Source organism: Rutidosis leptorrhynchoides, chromosome 3 (genome assembly GCF_046630445.1).
Source record: "Rutidosis leptorrhynchoides isolate AG116_Rl617_1_P2 chromosome 3, CSIRO_AGI_Rlap_v1, whole genome shotgun sequence".
NCBI classification, from domain to species: domain Eukaryota; kingdom Viridiplantae; phylum Streptophyta; class Magnoliopsida; order Asterales; family Asteraceae; genus Rutidosis; species Rutidosis leptorrhynchoides.
Window position 1 is genome coordinate 178,680,188 of NC_092335.1, and position 22,939 is coordinate 178,703,126.

Genomic DNA, 22,939 nt, shown 5'->3' on the forward strand with positions numbered 1-22,939 from the left:
CGACCCGCTTACGGGCTGTGACCCTAACCAACTGTCCATGTGCGTCCACGAACGGTCTTCCTCCGTTAACCCCTGGAATAACAATACCATCGAAATGATACCGCTTCTTCGGCGGGGTAGAGGGCGGCTGTACGGGCTCCTCCTCAGGGTCCTCCTCAGAATCCTCCTAGGGATCCTCCGCATTGGAGTCGTCGGATGATGAACCGTCTGAATCGTCGGAAGGTAATGCGGGATCATCGCGGGCGGGAGAAAGCGTCTGGCCGGTGGTCATAAGTCGATATCTGCCTGGTGGAATCGGTACAACACGTCCATCAGCAGTGCGTCTAGCCCAATGTCCATGCTCGTTACGGAAAGGACCGTCTCCATTTCCCCTAGGGATCACAGTACCACTGGAATGGTGATGTGGCTCCGGGAGTCTAGGGCTGGGTGGTGCTGGAATCATCTCGGGATCCTCGTCTCCGTCTGAGACGTCCATCAGGTCAAGCACGAGTCCACTATCTCTAGAAGGCGAATCGCCAGAGTCGTCGAAGGGTAGTGGTGAGTTAGCAACAGTAGTAGGCGAGGCAACAGTCGTCTCTGAGTCACTCTCGAAGTCAAAGGTCATGGGCAGCATGTCTGACATCTGAACAAGGAAAAATAACTTTTTTTCCATGTCAGTAAGACATATAGCAAGCACGTAATCAGGCACTACAGTAACCTAGATTGTCTGCCGCAGTACATAGCATGGCAATAAAAATAGTACTAAACAAAGTAACATGCAATCGAAAGCAGACAGTAGCATGCAATAACGAGGATAAGCAATAGCATACATCAAGTTCACATAGCAGTAAGGGTAAGCAGTAGCATGCAACAAGATCATACGGCAGTATAAGTAAGTAGTAACAAGTAAACGAGCAAGTTGTAGATTAGTCCTATTAGTGAATCCTACTCGGTCTGGTCTAGACTCACTAATGCAACCTAATTCCCTACAACCAATGCTCTGATACCAAATGTGACGCCCCGTACAAAACCATCGTGTACGGTTCATCAACAACGGGATCATTACAAGGTCAAACACTATATACTGTTTAAAAACCAGTTTTGCATTTATAAAAAGATAGCGTTTTACAAAAGATAACATGACACAAAGGTCGTTACAAATTCATTGTTTGAAAATAACATAAGTTACGAATGCAAAAGAAACGTTCCATGATTGAGACATGATCGATGTCGAAGGGTCAATCAAAAATAGCCTAATTACTCTAACTTAGCTAGGGTAAGCAGGATTCGTTCCACGGGAAGTTATGGTTAACTAGCAAGCAATTTCAGGATTGAGTTGTTTGTGATTAACTAAGATTAACTAAAGTAAATACTAGCGTAACAACTATCAAGCAAACGTAGTTTTAAATATTTAAAAGCATAAACAGTGAGCTAAACGAAAAGGTTGTAATCAGTTGATTAAGAGCCTTTATCCCTTCACAATCCCAATCTAACATGCATTCCTTCAAACAAGTATTATGCTTATCAAATATTGATCAAACCTCATAGACAAGATTTCTTAGGTCTATTAATTCTAACTATCTTGGGATTAAGTCATGTAACCTAGACACTTTGTCTTTATCCTTAATCTAATTAACACTAAGTGGATTAAGAACACAATGTTAAATCACTATGACTCAACTTGCAATAATCACAATCAATAATACTTGCATTGATCAATAAGCAATAGGTTTATAACATCACAATTCAAAAGACATAAGTTTCATAACACTACAAACCACATAAACTTGAATGAAAGAATACATGTATCAATTGTTCATGGAAGGAATAAAGATTAGAAAACTAGCCAAGCATGGTGGTGATGATAATCATTGAATTTCTTGATGATTGCATGATGAATGGCACCTTGATCTTGACTTGAAACCTCGAAGAATGGTGATTAGATGGTGTTTTTATGTGATTGGGAAGGATTCCTGCCGCAAAACTGATGGAGAAAAAGTATATTTTCGTAACCCTAAAGCTCTCCTTAAATAGGGGTTAGGAAACTTCATCCAAAAGCTAATTTTCATATTTCCCGGAATGCTGAAATTTGGCCTGGCGTAATTTACGCCAGATATGGCGTAATTTACGCCTTTGTAAAATCTCCTGGTGTATTTTTACGCCTGAAATTGACTTCTGGACTGGACGTATCTGAGACCTGGCGTAATTTACGCCAGGTATGGTGTAATTTACGCCTTTATAAATTTTCTGATCATTTTTCAGGCTCCCAAATCTTGTCAAAACTCCACTTTAACTCGCCATTTTGTACCACATTTCGCACCAACATCTTTCTTACCTGTAAAACATAAAACCTCATCAAAGTATCTCCTTTTTCACTCACACATAGTTAATTTTGCGTATTTAATCGTAAATAATCGTGACAATTAAGGAACGATCAACCCCCCCCCCCCCCCACACTTGGCTTTTGCTTGTCCTCAAGCAAATCTGTTTTTCACTACAAGACAACAATACCTAGGTGGTATTAACTCAAATATTTTTTCGCAAGCAAAATTAACTATTAATCAAGATGTAAGGACGTCATGGGCCAATCACTCAAAACCTCAAACAACTTTTATCCTCTAATACCTTCAATCATAAACTCCTCTTTACAAAACATTTCTTTAATTCAACAATTCCTCCGCAAATCATAAACCTCAAGCATTTTCCCGAATCATCAAATGGATCAATACTTAGACTGAGTTGAACAATTATATTTCACAGCTTTTATGATCCACACTTACTTTTTAATCAACAATATAAATGCATCTAAGTAACATGTCAAAAGAAACACAAAACGGGTTTATCCGGGACAATTGCATAAGGGTTAGTCATGACTCAATTAAAATGGTATAAAACGGTTACGAATGTTGAACCAATCAAACTTTATAAGGTTTAGAGATTTTAACGTGACCCTCATTCGCACAAAGATAAATTAACTTAAATCGAAATGTCAACTATAACTAGAATCGTGCATATGTTTGTGTTTTTGTCCTTCTTAACTTTTCAATTAGCCAAACTCATGCTCTTGTCTACACTAGTACTAAGTGCATATCTTTTAAGTCTCGACACCAATGAACCCCCTAAGTCTAATTAGAAATACCCCATACCACAAACTCGATGAAGTGGATTTTGGTTACATTGCCCATTTATACGAGGCATCGCATGAAAGATGTAGGTACTTTGTAAGGTTATAAGGAGTTTTGCATTCTTGCCTTAACATTTCAACGAGAACGAATTTTATGCCTCAGTGATCCATGCTTTTTAAAGAAATCGTTTCACAATTTTTGGCATACTCTTCTTCTACTCTCTTTTTTCATTATTCAATTTTTTCTATGCCTCAGTGGTCCATGCTTTTTAAAGCAATCGTTTCACAATTTTTGGCATATATAATTTTCAAATTCGTCTCTTTCACTTCCTCCCTTTTTTTTCATGATAGCACACAGCATTTATCATAATAAGAACATTTAGGATGTAACGGTGAATATGTGGTGATGGTGACAATGATATATAGATATATGTATGGAATGTAGATAATGGGTGTTGGGTGTGGTGAATATCATTGTCATAGCTTGTGATATAAAGCATCCCCTTTCGACCTTTGCCTAGGGAAGAGTAAACTCCACAAGTGTTGCATTGGTGACTATCATCATTATTATGCACTTTCATACTAGTGAGTAAATCGTGGAATCCATTGTGGAACCTCGGAAACCACTCTGAGTCAAACTATTTAAAAAGCCACAAACACTATAACATGATAGCCAGTTATAATTGAAATTCTAATTTAAACCAATTATGTCTTAGCAAAAATGAGTTGCATTGTCACCTAGCGTTACTAAATCTAAACAAGATAAAGTGAGATTAAATTCGACATCAATAACCACACAAAAGGGTAGGAATGGGAAGTTGGTTTTCTTTTTTTTTCTAAAGGTTTAGGCTGCTAATGGTTACTAATTGATTCTAGTACACAACTGGGTACTAGCGACCTGGGTAGACTGGTTGCGAAAATAAAAAAAATTGGTTTAAAAGAAAATCCTAAAGTGTTTCTTTATCATTCATGTTACCTAACATACAACCATGGGATCCCCTTTTTTCTCAACCTTTCTTTTCTCCACAAGAGTATATTTCCTTAAAATTAACTAGCCAAGGTTAACAAAGTCAAATGCCTAACACTATCATTCCTCACCGGTCAAGTCAAAAACTTCCAAGTTAATTCTTAGTGACTATGGTTACTCTCATGGGTCAACATCTTGATATTGAAATTAAAATTCTGTCAAATTTAAAGTTCTTTCAAATTTTTACCACCTAGGCCATTAAAACCATTTATGTCATAAAACCTTTGAACAACAAGCATTTTCAAGCTAAGCCAAATGTGCAAATTTCCTTCCTCCCCCCCCCACACTTAAGTCATGCTACGTCCTCGTATGCATGTTTAAAAGTTATGTAAGACCAAAGTGAGGAAATTAAACAAAGAGAAAGAAGAAAAAGAACAATATTACCCGGGATTAAAAGCAACTTCCCAATATCATTGTGACACGTACACCAACTCCCATTTCATCACACACATGTTCCTTCCATCCAACTTTATTCTTACAAAACAAAAACAAAAGAAAACATAAAAACTAACTAGCCCATTTTCGGAGGGATCCCGCTTTAAACCACCCGATTCCCTCGGGTGGACGAGTTTTGTCTCGTGAGGGCTTGCAGTGAACATACCCACAAAGTTCATTTAACTACTTAAAATAAAATAAGAAAAATAAAATAAAAGAAAAATAAAAGAAAAGAAAAGTGTACATGTTATTACAGATGGAGCACAGGACCTGATTAAAATCAGAGAGGCTCATTCCATTCGGGGATCAGGACCAAAAATACTATCAAATAAGCTTCTCGATAACGGTGCCATGTCGAATACCGACTTCCTGCCCTCTTCTCTAGCTCTCTCCATATCCGGTGGTAGTGGTGTGGGTTGCTGATAAATCAACGGTGGTGCGACAGATGGTGCGCGTGGATTCACATATTCCACCCCTGGTGCAAACCCCGAAGCATGAGTCGTATAGTCAATCGGCTCATAATACGGTGTAACTGGCCGATTCTGCAACATATCCTCATACTGACGTCTTTGGTTATCCCTCTCAAACACATCTTGTTGATATCGCTCAGTCAAGTAAATCTGAGCCCTAGCTGCATCAAGAAGGGTACTCTGTTGCTCCTCCATCCGAGCCCACCTTTGTTCATCTACCGGAATATACCGCCTACCTCTACTCGATCCCTCACCTTGAGGGTTAAAATCTGGATCAGCCCTATCATAGATATCATCCAATCCTCGTGCAACTCGCTCAAATGAATCCGCAGAATTATAATCTTCTTCCTTCTCAGGAAGATTATCATCCTCTACCCCAAAAGTATACCGCTCCAAATAAGTTGGGTTCTCAATTACAAAACCATCCCCTTGTCGCATAAACTCTAACCCAGGAACCTTTTCTTTCACTTTCTTAATTTCTTCTCTTTTTCCTTTGGGATTATTCGAAATCCCTCCATTCCTCCACAAAAAGAACGACAAGAACAGCATATAAGGGATCACCGCCCTTTGCTTTAATTGCTCCCGGCACTCCCAAATCCATGTCATCATAACCAAACGCAACGAAGGCACCATTGAATTAGTTACCATGGCATACAACAGAGGTAACTCGTACGTCCGAACTAGCGTAAGATCACTCTTTCTTTGATAGATATTGTATTTCATCATTATTGACAATATCCTCGGAATGATTTTCAGCTTACTCCTCTCTAGATCAAAATTCTCAATATCAGGTCAGTCGACATGAAACAACGTTCTCACCACATGAATATATCTATCAGCTGGAACCTCAAACAACTCTTTGGCAGACGGATAATCGTACCCATCCTTTCCCGCAATACTTATCCCCGAATCATATGGAAGGTCGGGATGGGCTAATTGATTAAAAGTCTCCATCCGCATTGGAATCACTGAATTCCCCACTTTTCCCTCCAGAATTAACGTTCGTGGAAAAATTTTTCCTGGAATCCATTTCAAAGTTGACATCCAATTAAACACCTGCGTGGGATACGTCATCTCCCAAGAACAACCCAACTGTGTACTTTCAAATCCCATTTGAACTGGCTGAAGGACAGCTTCCCAACCCCAGTCTACAAACACCTGAAACACCCCATACTTTCTCCACACATTTGGAGTTATATACCTTTCACAAAAAGCGTTTCTCAAAAGTTGGTCTTTCTTCTCAGTATACAGTCGGACTTGCCATTCATATGGTAACTCACTCAACCACTTTTTATCCTGCCAATTTAGAGCTCCTCCTAGATTGCCACGACTCCTTTTTGCCCTGCTCAACATTTTCTGCAATCACACAACTCAACAAGCTCGTTAGTACTTAACAACACACCTTACATGTCATTGCTCAATATATCTCATTATAACCTTTTAGCAATACATGCAAATCCTAACCTTATGCACCAAATCAACACACCAATCTTGCATACCTCATTTAACCACAAGACACTTAAGTTGACATGTTACACATTATCATCACTACTAGACAACCCTTTTCTCAAGTGAACATCACATAAACATTGTAATCATTATTTCACACAAACTATAAACTTTACTACCTAACATTATTGCATTGTCACTTAACAAACATCAATTTAAACATTAAACACTGGAAACACACATTCAAGACACAAACATTATCAATTTTTCAGTCAAAGTCAACCCTAGTTAACTACTTAGAAGCAATTAACAAGTTTTAACCTAAACTTTCAAATTAATCATGCACACATACTCCATTTACATATCTAAACACAATTAACAATAGTTAGAACAAAAGCAATGCTTAAACATAATTAATTCGCACTAACCCTAGCACAAAAACATGAAAATAACAAAACCCCTAAATTGAAAATCAAGAACAATGAAAAACACAAGAATGATGATTACCTTGATGTTAAAACACTCGAATTGAAAGAATACTTGAAGAATTAAACCCACAAATCAAAACCCCCAAACTTAAGTTCTAGCCAAGAACACGAATTAACACCCAATTTGTATGATTTTGTAAGGATTTAGGTGTTCTTGTGAAGTGTGATGATGAATTAATAATGTTTTGAGCTTCGATTTGGTGTTTAGATGATGAAAAATTACGGTTTAGAGTGATGGTGTTCGTGGGTTATGGCTGCTTATGTGTTATAAATAAATAAATAATTTTTTTACCCATTTTAAACCCCAAAAATCGGCACCTGAAAAATAACAAAGGCGTAAATTACGTCAGTTTTGGCGTAAAATACGCCAATACATTTTTGGGCGTAAAAACTTGGCGTAAAATTAAGCCCAACATGCAAAACTTTTCTGAATTTTCACTTTACATAGGCGTAAAATACGCCAATATTGGCGTAAATTACACCAACATTCAGGTACAGAAAATTTTTTAATTTTTCATTTTTCGCCTTAATTTCGCACAAAACTTCCATTTTTCTCATTCTCTTTGCACAAAACATTTTTGGGACTAAAAACCTTGACCCCCTCCCACACTTTAAGCATTGCATTGTCTTCAATGCAAAAAGTTAGAGATAGTCATTCAAACCGATCCCATTTTAAACTTGAAAAATGGTACTTTGCCTCGCCCGTATGTACAAAACAAATAAAAACTTACAAACTTTTCAAATGTGTGCGAATTTTTGATGGAGTCGTACACTCGACTCCTCTTCCGGATTAGCATTCGTCCGGATCAACAGCCCCGTTTTTTCGAGAGCCGAATCCATCTTCCATACGGAGCGTGATCATGTTATCTTCATCTTTAATTGTCAAAGTCCCCGTATCAAAATCTAGTGACATCCTGGCGGTAGCTAAAAATCCTCGTCCCAATACAATTGGAGTATTCGCATCCGGTTCACAATCCATAATGAAGATATCTTCCTTATAACCAATACCGTGAATAATGAAAAGAACATCTTCTGCAATCCCGATTGGGTCATCGACGGTTTGGTTTCCAAATCGAATACTCGTATTAGTTCGAACCAATTCTCGGATGCCTATTGATTTTGCAATTTTTGTTAGCATCATGTTAACACTCGCACCCGAATCTAGCAATGCCCGGTAAATCTTCTTCTTTTTGAATTGACACATAACCGAAAAATCTCCCGGATCTCTATACTTAATGCGAGGTTTAAATTCGCATTTTGGTTTGGACTCACTTTTTGGTTTGGACTCAACGTATTCAACTTCAATTGTCCACCCCTCATCATCAACAAACGATGTTTTGGTGTTGTTCATGAATCTTTCCGTGTTTTATTTTCCCCACATACTTTCAAGTGTCTCACGAATCTCCTCTACATCCACATCCGGTTCTTGTTCTACTTCGGGTGTTTCTATAACCGTGTTAACACAAATGGTTTCATTGTTGCTTGACTTGGAACCTAAGCGTTGATTGAGGCTAATACCCCCACACTCAACACTTTGATAGATTTCATCCATATCTATAGTATCCGCTACCATTTCTTCACTAACTACTTTATTTGTGTTAACCTCTTATATCCCAAGCATCATACAATATCCCTCATCAAATTCTCTCTCCACTATATATGCCGAAGGAAAACGCATATTTTCCGAATTACAAAATCTAAAAGTTCCATTTCCTCCTTCAAAAGTGATAGAACCTGCACCTGGGTCGATTTTACAATCCGCGGTTGCAATGAATCCATGCCCGACTAACAATGGAACATCTTCATCCGTAGGCATATCAAAAATGGTGAATGGTACTTCAAGGAAAACACCTTTCACACTAACCATCACATCACGAAGTACACGAAGTACACCAAGTGCCTGACACTTAGTATTGTTGCCAAGTGTGATGACCGCATCGGATTTAGTCAACGAACATAGAGAACATTTGTCATGAAATAATCACTTGTACATCATGTATGACATGATATTAATTGTAGACCCCGTACCGGCAATCACCTTGAATTCACAATGATCATTAGCAAAATGGGGTAAGACCCTAACGAAACTCAATTCGAACAATACTTCCCCTGGGTTTTCTTCTTGACGACGGAACTCCGGCCTTCCCTTAACATCTTCTTCCAATGACAACTTTTCATCAAACTCATCAAAACATTCATCTGAAATAACCTCAGACACCGCGTCCTCTGGCGCATCATCAAATCGCCCATCATCATCCCAAACGTCACAATTGGGCATCCGACTAATAGTAACATTTTGATCAAGCCACGCATCAATGTTCTCTTTAGTAACATAATTCTTTGATTCGTTCACCCGAATTGTTCTAAGTTGATGAACTTTCATGGGTTCAAACCGAATTGTTTCAACTACCCTAGCATCACCAAGCGAAAAACCGGAAGCAATTTTCAATCGTTGCCCATTAACTAAGAACGGCTCCCCACCTTTCGGATCTTTTATTTCAATTGCCCCATACGGAGTAACCTTAGTAACCACATAGGGACCGTTCCACTTACTTCTCAACTTACCCACAAATAACTTTAGCCTTGAATTAAACAACCACACACTTTGCCCCACTTCAAACATCCGCCTTATAATTTGCTTATCATGAAACGCTTTCGTTTTCTCTTTGTAAATTTTTGAACTTTCATAAGCATCGCGTCTCAACTCATCCAGCACCGATAGGTCTAACTTTCTTGCTTTGCCTGCCTCATCCATGTTCATGTTCACCTGTTTAATAGCCCATTCTGCACGATGCTCGATTTCAACAGGTAAGTGACATGCCTTCCCATAAACAACTCGATAAGGTGAAGTACCAATAGGGGTTTTATAAGCTGTCCGGTAAGCCCAAAGTGCATCGTCTAGTCTTAAAGACCAATCTTTGCGATTAGGATTTACGGTTTTTTCTAAAATCCTTTTTAATTCCCTATTAGATACTTCCACTTGCCCACTTGTTTGGGGATGGTAAGGCATAGCAATTCGGTGATTTACCCCATAATCCCTTAAGAGTTTAGCAAAATGCGAGTTCTTAAAGTGCGAACCCCCATCACTAATTATGGCCTTAGGTACACCATGACGACAAAAAATATTTTTCTTAACAAACTTTAGGACAACTTTGTGGTCATTGGTCCGAGTAGCCTCAGCCTCCACCCACTTGGAGACATAATCAATGGCTACTAGTATATACTCAAACCCAAAAGAAGGTGGAAAGGGTCCCATAAAATCTATGCCCCAAACATCAAAGATTTCACAAACCAAAATTGGGTTCATGGGCATTTCATTACGCTTATAGATTCCCCCCATCCTTTGACACCTAGCACAATTTTTCACATACACACACGCGTCTTTAAAAATAGTAGGCCAAAAGAGACCTGAGTCTAGTACTTTGTACCCAGTTTTCTTGACTCCGTAATGTCCTCCACATGCAAAAGTACGACAATGAGCTAGAATGTCCTTATGCTCATCTTCCACCACACATCTTCTTATGATTTGGTCGGGTCTAATTCGGTAAAGAATCGGGTCCTCCCAAATATAATGCTTAACCTGCGATAAAAAGTAATCCCTCTTGTGCTTGTTCCAATGCTCCGGTATCTTGTTAGTCACCAAATAATTAACGATATGCACGAACCAAGGTACCTGTACAAAACTAAATAAACACTCGTTCGGGAAATTTTCCTGAATTGGTTTAGCAGGGTCAAACGGTGGCGGGGGTATCCTAGATAAATGGTCGGCTACCACATTCTCAATACCCTTTTTATCCTTTATTTCCAAATCAAACTCTTGTAGCAATAAGATCCACCTAATCAATCTGGGCTTAGACTCTTTCTTATCAAGCAAGTGCCTTAGGGCACTATGGTCCGAAAAGACAACTACCTTAGACCCCCACAAGTATGATCTAAATTTGTCTAAGGCAAACATGACTGCTAATAATTCTTTCTCGGTTGTGGTATAGTTCACTTGGGCATGCGAGAACGTCTTACTAGCATAATAGATAACAACCGGTTTCCTATCAACTCTTTGACCCAAAACAGCCTCAGCCGCAAAATCACTAGCGTCACACATAATTTCAAATGGTTTAGTCCAATTGGGTGACTGCAAAATGGGTGCTTCGGTCAACTTACGCTTAAGGGTGTTAAAGGCCTCCTTACATTGGTCATCAAAGTCAAAAGGTGCGTCTTTTAATAACAAATTACACAATGGTTTAGAAATAACGCTAAAATCTTTGATAAACCTACGGTAGAATCCTGCATGTCCCAAAAACGATCTTACCCCCTTAACATTGGTTGGTGGAGGTAATGTAGCAATAAGTTGAACTTTTGCTCTATCGACTTCGAATCCCCGTTCAGACACAATGTGTCCCAAAACCACCCCTTCCCTTACCATAAAGTGGCTCTTTTCCCAACTAAGGACACGGTTGGTCTCAGTGCACCTCTTTAAAACTCTTTCCAACATACTCAAACACGACTCAAAAGACTTGCCAAATATTGAAAAATCATCCATGAAAATTTCTAAAGACTCGCCTATTAACTCTGAGAAAATACTCATCATACACCTTTGAAAAGTAGCAGGTGCATTACATAAACCAAAAGGCATTCGTCTAAAGGCATAAGTTCCATAAGGACAAGTAAAAGTCGTTTTTTCTTGGTCATTAGGGTGAATAGGTATTTGATTATATCCCGAATACCCATCTAAGAAACAATAAAATTTCTAACCTGACAACTTTTCGTTGATTTGATCAATAAAAGGCAAGGGAAAGTGATCCTTTGAAGTTGCAGCATTCAACTTCCTGTAGTCAATACATACCCGCCAACCCATCACGGGACGGGTTGTGATCTTTTCACCTTCCTCCGTTTCCATTACCGTTATCCCATCTTTCTTTGGCACTGTTTGCTTGGGGCTTACCCACTGACTATCTGAAATAGGGAAAATAATCCCTGCATCTAACCACTTGAGAACTTCCTTCTTTACAACTTCCTGCATATTCGGGTTTAACCTGCATTGCGTATCATGAGCAGGTTTAACCTCCGGATCTGTAACTATTCTATGCATACATACTGAGGGACTTATCCCTTTCAAATCAGCTATCATCCACCCTACTACAGCCTTGTACTTATGAAGCACTTCCATCAAAGCTTTTTCCTGCACACCTGTCAAATCTGAAGCAATAATAACTGGCAAAGTGCCGTCAGTACCTAAAAATGCATACTTCAAATGAGAAGGTAAAGGTTTTAACTCAAGAGTCGGTGGTGACTCTAATGAAGGTCTCGTATTAGTATCAATGGATTTAGGTAATGGCTCATATTTATGAGTCCATGGTGGCAACCTAGTATCCATTCTACTTGCTACTGCTAGTTCTACTGCCTTGACCTCTTCACACTCAACATCCTCTTCGTTACCTAAGCAAAATATTTCTACTGGGTCGTTGGTGATTAGGTGAGAGGTATGCTTTTCCACTAATTCATCAATCACATCTATCCGATAGCATTCATGGACATCTGGTGTATGAAGAGAATTAAAGATATTAATTCTCATCTTGCGATTCCCAAAAGATATGTCCATCGCACCCGTTTGACAATTAATGTGAGCATTAATGGTGGCCAAAAACGGGCGTCCCAAGATTATAGTGGGTTGGGTATCCCTATTCCTAGGTTCAATGTCCATAACAACAAAGTCAACCGGGTAATAGAAATCTTCCACCTTTACTATCACATCTTCTAATATCCCCCTAGGCGTTTTGATTGACTGGTCCGCTAGTTGAATAATTATGTCGGTTCTTTTCATTAAACCCAATTCAAATCGGTCAACTAGATAAAAAGATAAAATATTAATGCTAGCTCCTAAGTCCAATAACGCCTTTTTCACATTCACGTTTCCTACAGTCACATCTATCAACGGGGTCCCTGGGTCCTTAAACTTAGGTGGAAGTGTACCCAAAACAACCGCACTTAAGTGCTCGGTTAGCTCCACCTTTTTGGGTAAAGTCGCCCTTTGATTCCTCTTTTGAGTGCAAAGGTCCATTAAAAATTTAGCATAAGACGGGACTTGCCTAATAGCAACGAGAAGGGGTAAATTTATCTTAACCTGCTTAAACGTTTCCCACATGTCCTCTGGTTGTGGTCCCTTTTTCCCATAAGGGAATTGGTTTGGGGACTCTAAAGTCTTGGGAAATGGAACGGTTTTTGATTCCGCCTCCACTTTCCCAGCCTCATTAACGATTGGTTCAGTCTTTTTCACCCCCTCCCCATGATTATCATTTTCACTTACCTCTTCCTCATCAAGAACAATAGGAGACTTACTTGACTCTTGTTGCACTACCTCTTTTTCACCAACCTTATTGTCATACTTCTTTCCGCTTCTCAAGGTACCTACCATGTTAATGCTATGCCCTTTTCCTTGATCCTTATGATTTGGATTTAGAACCGTGTACCATGTTAATGCTATGCCCGAGTGGGGTTGTCAAACCCTATGGATCCATATCTAAGATTCGCGTTCACGGTTAGGAAACCAATGATTAAACGTTACCGAGCTAAGGGGAATCTTTGTGCCATTTTGTAACCCACACATATATAAAGTTTAAGTACTTGTATCTAGTATGTAAAACGTAAAAAGCGCATGTATTCTCAGTCCCAAAAATAGTAAAAAGTAATAAGGGATGCTATTACTCACAGTGAATAAGCAGTAAAAGTTGATACGAATAGTATGCAGGTAGTAAGTCGGTCCGAAAGGTCTTCAACCGAAGTCAAAGGTCACTAGGTCAGTATGTTGTCTCAATAAGTGTAAAAGTGCATAAATTAAGTTTAAGTGTCATCATCAACATCATCATCGTTCATCAAAACTAAGGTAAGTTTAACAAGAATAGTGATCGAAACAAAAGGCTGACTTTGGACAGCTGTTACGACCTCTATACAAATCGAAAAGATGCGTAGTGAGTGGGCATGGCTCCGTATGTGAGTCCTCTAACCTCTGACCAACTTTTAGAACCTAACTCGTCTTCGTTTGACCGTGGTGACGGTTTAAGTGCGAGTAGGTCAGAAATTTCAGCACAACGTTACAAAGGCATAGTGACTTTCGGAAGGCTATAAATCCTAAACCGTATATCGGATTAAGGCGAGGCCTAAACGAAAAATCATCTACTCAAAACGAACTATCTGAAAATCAATTTTTCAGAAGTGCAGGAGTCTGATCAGACCCCAAAAAACAGCAAACAAATGCTCCGGTGAGATTCTTGGTGCTTGATGCTCGTCACGGTTCTCATCCTTGATGCTTGTAGCTTCAAGTGTACAACTCATTGATTTGTTAGCATCATTTTGAACAAGATTCAACCATCAACACACAATATGTTAAGACCAAGTAAGAATACAACTCACTTAAGACTTTAAGAGTCTTAAAAGGATGATGAACCAAGGTTACATCATATTCTTAGTCTTAACACAAATACAAGTTCTATTTACAACTAAAGCTACAAACTTTCCATCAATCAAACAAGTATGAATTACAAAGTAATGGAACCCTAAGCTAGAGAGCTTGGATCCTTTTCACACAAGTTATGAGATTACAAAGCTAGAAGCTTGAATATTTGGTGTTCTTGAAGATCTTGAAGCATAAAGCTTGGATCTTCAAGTTACATGAAGATCATAAACACAAGTTTTGATCTTTATAACAAAATAATGAGATCATAAGTTAGAAAACCTAGATCCAACAAAAGAAATGAAGATTCTAAGCTAGAAAGCTTGAATCTTGGTTGTTCTTGAAGATCTTGAAGCATGAAGCTAGATCTTCAAGTTACATGAAGATTACAAACACAAGTTTGAATGTTTACAATAAAATAAAGAGATTAAAAGCTACAAGATTTAGATCTACGAAATAGGTGAAGATTCAAAGCTAGAAAGCTTGAATCTTCCATGTTCTTGAAGGATTCAAACCCAAGTTTGAATCTACAAGATGTAACAAGACCAAAAGCTAAAAGCTTGATCCTTTAAATGATGATGATGATGTCGTGGATGAGAAGGGAAGAAGAAGAGAAAGAAAATTTAAAACTTACACTTTTTAGAGTGAGAAAGACTAGAGAGAATTAGAGAGTAAGTGTGTGTAAATTGTAAATGAAATCAAGTGTGAAATGGGATGAATAAGCTCGGTATTTATAGAAGGTGAGGGTATGGGGAGGGGGTGGTGGCCGTGGGTTTTGGTGGGGGACAAGGGGGACACCTTTTTGCTTTTTGGTTAATGGTTGTCTAAAGTTGGTGCTTATGTTAGGATCTCATGCAACATTAAGGATAATGGTTAACAAAAATGCTAGTATGTTCCCTCTAATAAATGAGCATTTGTCTTTCATTAATATGGGTCACTAACTTATTAAAATTGGGCTAATTAAATAGTCCACTTGCTAGTGTAGGGTGGGCTAAGGTCCAACAAGGTAGAAAGTTCAACAAGGCTAACTAGTGTGCTCTAGTAAATTACTGAGCGTAATTAAGCATCCAAAAACCCAAGTAATTGTTATTATAAAATAAAAATTAGTATTTCGTAGTCATAATATTCCGATTATGACCAAAGTTAAACGTGTACACAGTACGCAGTTCGTTCTAAACGTGAAGTGACACCAACGGTCATAAAGGCTTCCAGGGATGAAGTTAAGTACCCTACGTACTTAAAGGCATGTTTTAACATATAAACGAAAGTAATCCACATGTAGTAAGATCCCAGAGTATAATATAGCTCAGTACGCACAAATACGCAGTTTCATAAAAGCACAAAAGCAAGTTGAAAAAGTTGGGTCGTTACATATACAGTTTCGGTGCAGTTTTGTTTTAGATTGCATGTGGAAGATGGCCTTTGACGAAAGTTACAAAAAGAGTAACAGAGGACTGGTATCTGTGGCCCGAAGATGTTTCCGTAATGGAACACTGAACCCTGTGTAGGGGACCCAACGAAAATTCTTTTGATGCGTTTTTGAAAGTTGCAGTTGACAAACGCCCAACAATGAAAGTTGTTGTAGAAGAGCTCGAGAAAGCCTTATCATAACCTAAAGTTTTTTAAGAAGTACAGTAACTTTTTTCTCTTCATCATTATCATCTATATATATTTGGAATAGGATATTTTGGGAGTAGTGGAATTGATAATGGTACCATAGGAAACTTCTCACCATTTTCCCCTTACATGGTGACAAATATTTTCGTTATTTTGAAATTAATTTCTGTTTTCCTATTTTTTCAAAATTATTTTTCCAAGAAAGTTACTATTATCCGCTCATCCCATGAATATTAACTAAATTAATAAAAAAATTAGTATTCATCATATTTTGTGTGACTAATATTATATTTACTTGCATTATCTATATCCAACCTTAGATTAGTGCTCTTTGTATACTGGCGCGATCCAGGGAGAAACAAAAAAAAAGGGAAGAGGGAAGCATCATGATGAATGTTAATTACTTGTAACATTTAACATTCATGATTGATATTATAGCGATGATGAATGATAATAAGTTGTTTTCCTCCCGTCCCCCCCCCCCCCCCCCCCCTCCCCCTCCTCTTTTTTTTTTTTTTTTTTTTTTTGAAAGGCAAGAGAAGTATTTCATTAAATGAGAAAAAATTACACGAGAGGGTCCAGGGACGTCCAGACCCGAGTACAGTGAAGGTCTATGACAAAATGGGTTTGTGAGTAAACAAACCCCAAGCTGCAAAAATTTCACATAACATACAAAATACATGAACTACTATTGCTATAATGATAAAAACGTGTTCGGATTACTTAGCCATGTTAGCCAATCCAATTTCTTCCCACATAGACAATGTGATATCCACTCGAAAGCCTTGATTTGAATCTCGTTCAACATGGCCGACACCGGCCAACTTTTTTCACGAAACACCTTGTTGTTGCGATTTTTCCAAAGGTAATACGCGCAAACCCATTCCATTGCTTTCCATATCTTTTTACCCAAATTAGACATAACCGCACCATTGTTGCCATGTAGAGCCTCGTTAACACTTAGGTTAGAGAAATTACCTAAGCCCCACCATTGATAAACTCGACACCAAAGATCCAATGAAACTTTGCAAAAAATAATCGAGTGATCCACCGTTTCCAAGTCATCATCGCATAGTGGGCATCTTACACTATGAAGGTCTACTCCTCTTTTATCGAGCTCGCATCTTACCGGAATTCGTTTTTTGATTGTTCTCCATACGAAGATCTCCAGTTTTTTTGGGACGAGACGATTACGGAGGGTATCAGAAGTCGACCCACATGGTGTAATGAGCCCATCATCGATGATACTAGATAAGCATTTGACAGTGACATTACCCGATGACGACATCGACCAAGACCAAGTATCAGTGTTGTTCCGATTGCCTTGATGAGTCGCTAAAATGGAGATCAATTCAAACAATTCAGCACCTCTTCGGCCCACTGGTTCCCGGGCCCAATTCCACGTGAATGTTGGTTCTGACCCGACGTACCTGATGCGATCCTGGACCTGACACCACTTCACATTTTCAAGTCTATATAAACGAGGGAATTTCTCACAAAGTTTAAATACCTCAGCCCACTGTTCTTCCCAAAAAAAAGTTGATGATCCGTCACCAATAGTCTTCAAAAAGGAGTTCTTGAAGGGGATGTTCAAGTCTTCAATTATGTTACCTGCTAAAAAAATATTATGCCAGAGACCCGAAGACGAGGAATGAAATAATTCACGCCTCAACTCCAAGTCACCAAAAGGACCATGAATGCTTTTAATGACATTAACCCAAAGAGAGTTGGTTTCGGTTTTGAACCTCCACCACCATTTTCCCAAAAGAACCAAATTTTTACTTTTAAGAGACCCAAGATTTAAACCCCCCTTTCATAAGAGTCGATAACGTTATCCCATTTAACCCAACACATTTTTGAGCCCGACCCCGTCCCGCCCCAGAAAAAATTGCGTCGCACACTCTCAAGTAGATTCAACACACATGGCGGGGCACGAAATAAAGAGAAATAATACAGCGGAAGACTATTGAGTATCGATTTGATTAGCACTAATCTTCCACCAAATGACATCGTTCGCATTTTTCAATTCGAGAGTCTACACTTTAACTTCTCAATTACGGGGTTCCAATCTTTTAACTTATTCATCTTGGAACCAATAGGCAACCCGAGGTAGGTGAACGGGAATTTGCCCACTTGACAACCGATACGATTCGCCACCTGAGAAACTTCAACATAATCAACCCCGATAGCGTATAGACAACTTTTTTGGAAGTTAACCTTTAAGCCAGAAGCGAGTTCAAAACATTTAAGGAGGTTACGTAGACTAAAAGCATTTGCACAACTCCATTCTCCAAGGAACAACGTATCATCCGCATATTGGAGATGTGAAATTAAGATTTTATCATTATCGATCTCAACACCTTTAAAGAGGCCTTTGTCCGTAGCCGCTTTCGTTAAAATGTTCAATCCTTCCGCCGCGATAATAAACAAAAATGGGGATAGTGGATCCCCTTGCCTAACCCCTCGTCTAGGTGAGAACTCGTTAGTAGGTGACCCGTTAACGAGAATGGAAATAGAGGCCGAACTTAGGCAAGCGTGGATCCACTTTCTCCATTTAACTCCGAATCCCATACTCTTCATAACCTCCAAGAGAAAATCCCAATTGAGACAATCGAAGGCCTTCTCGAAGTCGACTTTGAAAATGATCCCCTTTTGTCTTTTTGCTCTTAAAAAATCAATACTTTCGTTAACGATGAGAGAACCATCAAGGATGAAGCGGTCTTTTAGGAATGTACTTTGTTCAGGACCGATTAATGATGGTATTACCTTGCGAAGTCGATTCGAGAGAATTTTGGCAATTATTTTATAATAAATACCAATTAAACTTATGGGACGAAAATCCCCAAGGCCAAGAGGATCAGGTTTCCTTGGAATTAACGTAACAAAGGACGCATTACAACCCTTATAAAATTCGCAATTGTTCCAAAATCAATCGATTGCACTTATGAGATCTTGTTTAATGATGTCCCAGTATTTTTTGAAGAACCGCATATTAAATCCGTCCGGCCCCGGTGCCTTCGTACTACCGCAATCAAAGGTGGCATTACGGATTTCTTTTTCATCGAAGGGGAGCTCTATCTCGTTTGCATCAGTGCTAGAGATTGAAGGGTAACACAAGTCTTCAAGGCTCGGCCTGTCAAGATCAGATTCACAAAATATGTGACTAAAATGATTGAGTGCCGCGTTCTTGATGTCAGAAGGGTTTTCGTTCCACACATCGTTGATAGTAAGCCCTCTGATATTACATCTACTGTTGTTTCTTCGAATGATAGAATGAAAGAAGCGACTATTCTCATCGCCTTCAAGTATCCACCGCACTCGAGCTTTTTGCTTAAGCATTTTTGATTTGATAGCTTCTTTTTCTAACCAGAATTTTCTAGATTCCATCCATATCTTATGACCATTCTCATCTAACAACCCTGATTCGGCTTGTAGTTCCAAATTAATCGCATTGGTTTTCAGTAATTCAATCTCTCCATCTAGGTTGTTGAACTTGTTGATGCTCCACTTCCTTAGTGCCTCTTTGACATTCTTCAATTTATTCCTGAGCATACAATCTTTTCTATTAATGACAGGAATTGATTCCTCCCACGCGTCTTTTACAATTTGATCACATTCGGCCTCATCAAGCCATGCATCAAAAATTTTGAAAGGCTTTGGACCAAAGTTTTTTTCCTCGTCTTTGATCATAATTGGACAGTGATCCGAATGCTTTCTTTCAAGAGCTATAGCCGAGAGGTTAGGCCAAATATCAGCAAATTTTTCACATACGAGGAAACGATCCAACTTACTAAACTTAAACCCATCTTCACTAACCCGTGTATAATTCCTACCCCCCAATGGAATTTCCAAGAGATTGTTATTGAGTATGAAATCATTAAATCTTTGAGCACGAGCACTATTGAATTCGCAGTTGAACCTTTCACTAGAATCCCTAACTTCGTTGAAATCTCCACAAAGTAACCACGCTTCATCATCCCCACTATCTAGAAACCTAGTCAATGATTCCCACAGAATTTGCTTTTTTGAGTCGTCATGGGGCCCGTAAATATTAAGGACATTGATTTTATCACCCGTATTTCGCCAAACCCCACGTATACCGATAACGCAATCACAGACAATAGAGCTGGTAGCTTCAAACTTAGATGTATCCCAAATGAGAAGCTGACCACCAGATTTACCCAACATAGGTTTCTGTAGGTATTCACAATCACTTGAACCCCATAAAGAGCTCACCCATCTCAATTCCACAGAATGTAATTTTGTTTCTTGAATTGCAAAGAAAATAGGCTTTTCTTTAAGAATTAATCTTCTTACCCAACCAAATTTATCCTCAACACCCCCAATTTTGAAACTTCTAATATTTAGTGATATTACCTTCATTGAGACAGGGTAAATCGAATTGAAAAATGTAACTTACAGAGGGAGAGGAGTAGACTTCTCCTTCCACTTTAGTCCGATCTTCTTTCCATATTCTTTGATCGCAGCAGAGTCCTTCGAATTGAAGGAGCAAGATGATGTAGACTGGCAGTTACTTTTCCCAGAATTCCTACTGTTGCAATTGGCATTCCTTACGCATGTGGAGCAATTGGACTTCAACGGTTTATCATCAGACCTGACCTTTCTTGCCGAGTTCTTTAGATTTAACATTCTTGAAGAAGAATTCCACTTGCGTAAATTAGACCAGCAGCAATCGCGTTTCTTCGAAACAACAGCTGGTTTCAATTTTCCAGAAATAGATCCTTTCCCTTTGTTACAGCTTATATTGGATTCGGGAATAACTTTCGTAGATGGGCTAACACTTAAAGAATCGCCCCTTGATTAGAACCCACTGGATTAGGCATTGGGCTATCTTGTAAGTTTGCAGTCTTTACAGGCCCAATATTATCAGGAAGAGGGTTTTCTTCAAAGCCTTCATGTCCATGATCAGATTGGGCCGACCCAATTTTATTATCCCCAACTGGCCCAACAGAAATTCCTTGATCAGTAACTTCATTTAATTTAATACCAGGATCAACAGATTGATTTACAACCGTATTAGAGTTTGGGTGGCTGCACGCGTGATTAAAGTTACCATTGGGGTCTGAACCGACAACACCATGCCCAATGTCATCATTATATGGAGCTTCTCGAAAAGTGTCACGAATACCAAAACACCCAGACTCTTTGTCTTCTGGATTAGAGTTTCCAGGTTGTTCCTTGCCGGACCGGTCACCGGAAAAATTATCTTCATCGCCTTCTTTTGAATTTTTGCAATCTTCAACATTAAAAACTTCTTCCTCCGATTCAAACCCTGATTCATAATTAAAGTCATCATTACAATCTTCATCCTCATAACCTTCATCATCCTCCCCTTTGTTATCAAACGTGTCATCGACGAAATCATTATCGAAAGGCTCATTGTCTCCTTTTGTGCCAACAAGCTCAGGTTCAGCATAATCCATTTGAACCGATATGACTTTAGTTGAATTCTCCTTGGCATTAATAAGGAAACATTCACGACCCACCTCAACCCATGCTTCCTCGTTTATTGTTTTTGCGTTATTAGTGAGAATTAGAACGCTACCAGTAGTTAAGTTTTGATTGTCCTGTGTAATACAGCAGTTTTCAGTATCAAGCGCCTCGCCCCACAGTTTAGAGATGGATTTGAATGCACCCTCGTACCAACATGATACTGGAACTCCTGTAATGTCAATCCAAGTTAGCCTCTTAGATGGTCGGTAGTGATGATGCAAGAACCCCAGGTTGTTACACCATTTGTGAATCGCCAGATCTTTGTTGTTGATGATTTTTTCTGCTTCAAAAGTCGAACTAAAAACCCACATAATGTCGAGTCCTCCCATGTATTTGATGTCACACCCCACAATACGCTCAGCTTTGCAAAGGTCATCTATCATACCTATGATTCTCCAGTCATAAACTGTCCCAATAATAGACCTTTTGAGCAGGTGTCTATTGCAGATGGATACAGGTAAGGAGACTTTTTTAGTGGTTTCTACACAGGAGTCCACCTTCTTACTATTGAGCCTATCTCTTAAGTCTTTCTTTTTGAGCACTTCTCTCAAGTCAAGCTTCTGACCCCAGGCTTGATTATATGACTGGTCGACCCAGTTCGGATTGAAAGGCCTGGTGTTGGATGTTAGCGGTGGAAAATTGTTCTCGTTGAATTTAAAAGCATTTTCTTTCAGCTGCACCTTAGTATTCCCCTCACTCCTTTTGTACGCCTTGAAAATCTTAATCGTTAACCCATTGAAGCTGACCTTTTCCAGAGATCTCATCATTCTATCTTCATCTCTAACATTAGCGAAGCGAACGAAGAATCTCTGCCCATTTTTCAGCCTTTTCTCCGCCATATAGATATCCCTAACATCACCAAAAGGTTTGAAAGTTATCCAAAGATCAGCCACACTCCAGCACTCAGGAAAGTTGAAAAACATGAATGATGTCAAGTGGATTCCGAATAGCCTAACTAATCGATCATGTAGTCCTCCGTTGTAATTTTCCTTAGAGTATTTCGTGCCTGCCCGATTCTGTTGATTCTCTCTCCTCACTCTCTCTCTTCTCTCTCTCTATCTCACACACCCCATTTTTTAGAATTTGTTCCCCCCCCCCCCTCTTTTTACTTCCCTCGGTCAAATTACATTACTTATAAACATAATTTTTATTCCATACAATAGAATTACTGGGTCGCTGATTACAATTATTAAAATTTTCAAGATTTTCTCTTGTTATAATGGCATGTATTTTATTCGGTGCATCATGTATGACAGGAAAACCATAAAGACCCCCACGGGATTTCACTTGACGACATAATTTCATTATTTTGATATGTTAAACTGTGAATGTACATTTTTATGTCAATAGGCCTGCATTTATATTGAAATGCTTCATATTGATCACATGTCA

At 38.9% G+C, this 22,939-nt stretch overlaps 1 protein-coding gene across 1 annotated transcript; it reads right to left on the reverse strand.

Moving 5' to 3' along the window:
• Window positions 1-11,716: 11,716 nt before the first annotated feature.
• LOC139900657 (uncharacterized) lies at window positions 11,717-13,381 on the reverse strand. Its single transcript, XM_071883420.1, has one exon. It carries the CDS (start codon window positions 13,379-13,381, stop codon window positions 11,717-11,719), a length of 1,665 nt encoding a protein of 554 aa, XP_071739521.1.
• Between the last annotated feature and the right edge of the window lie 9,558 nt (window positions 13,382-22,939).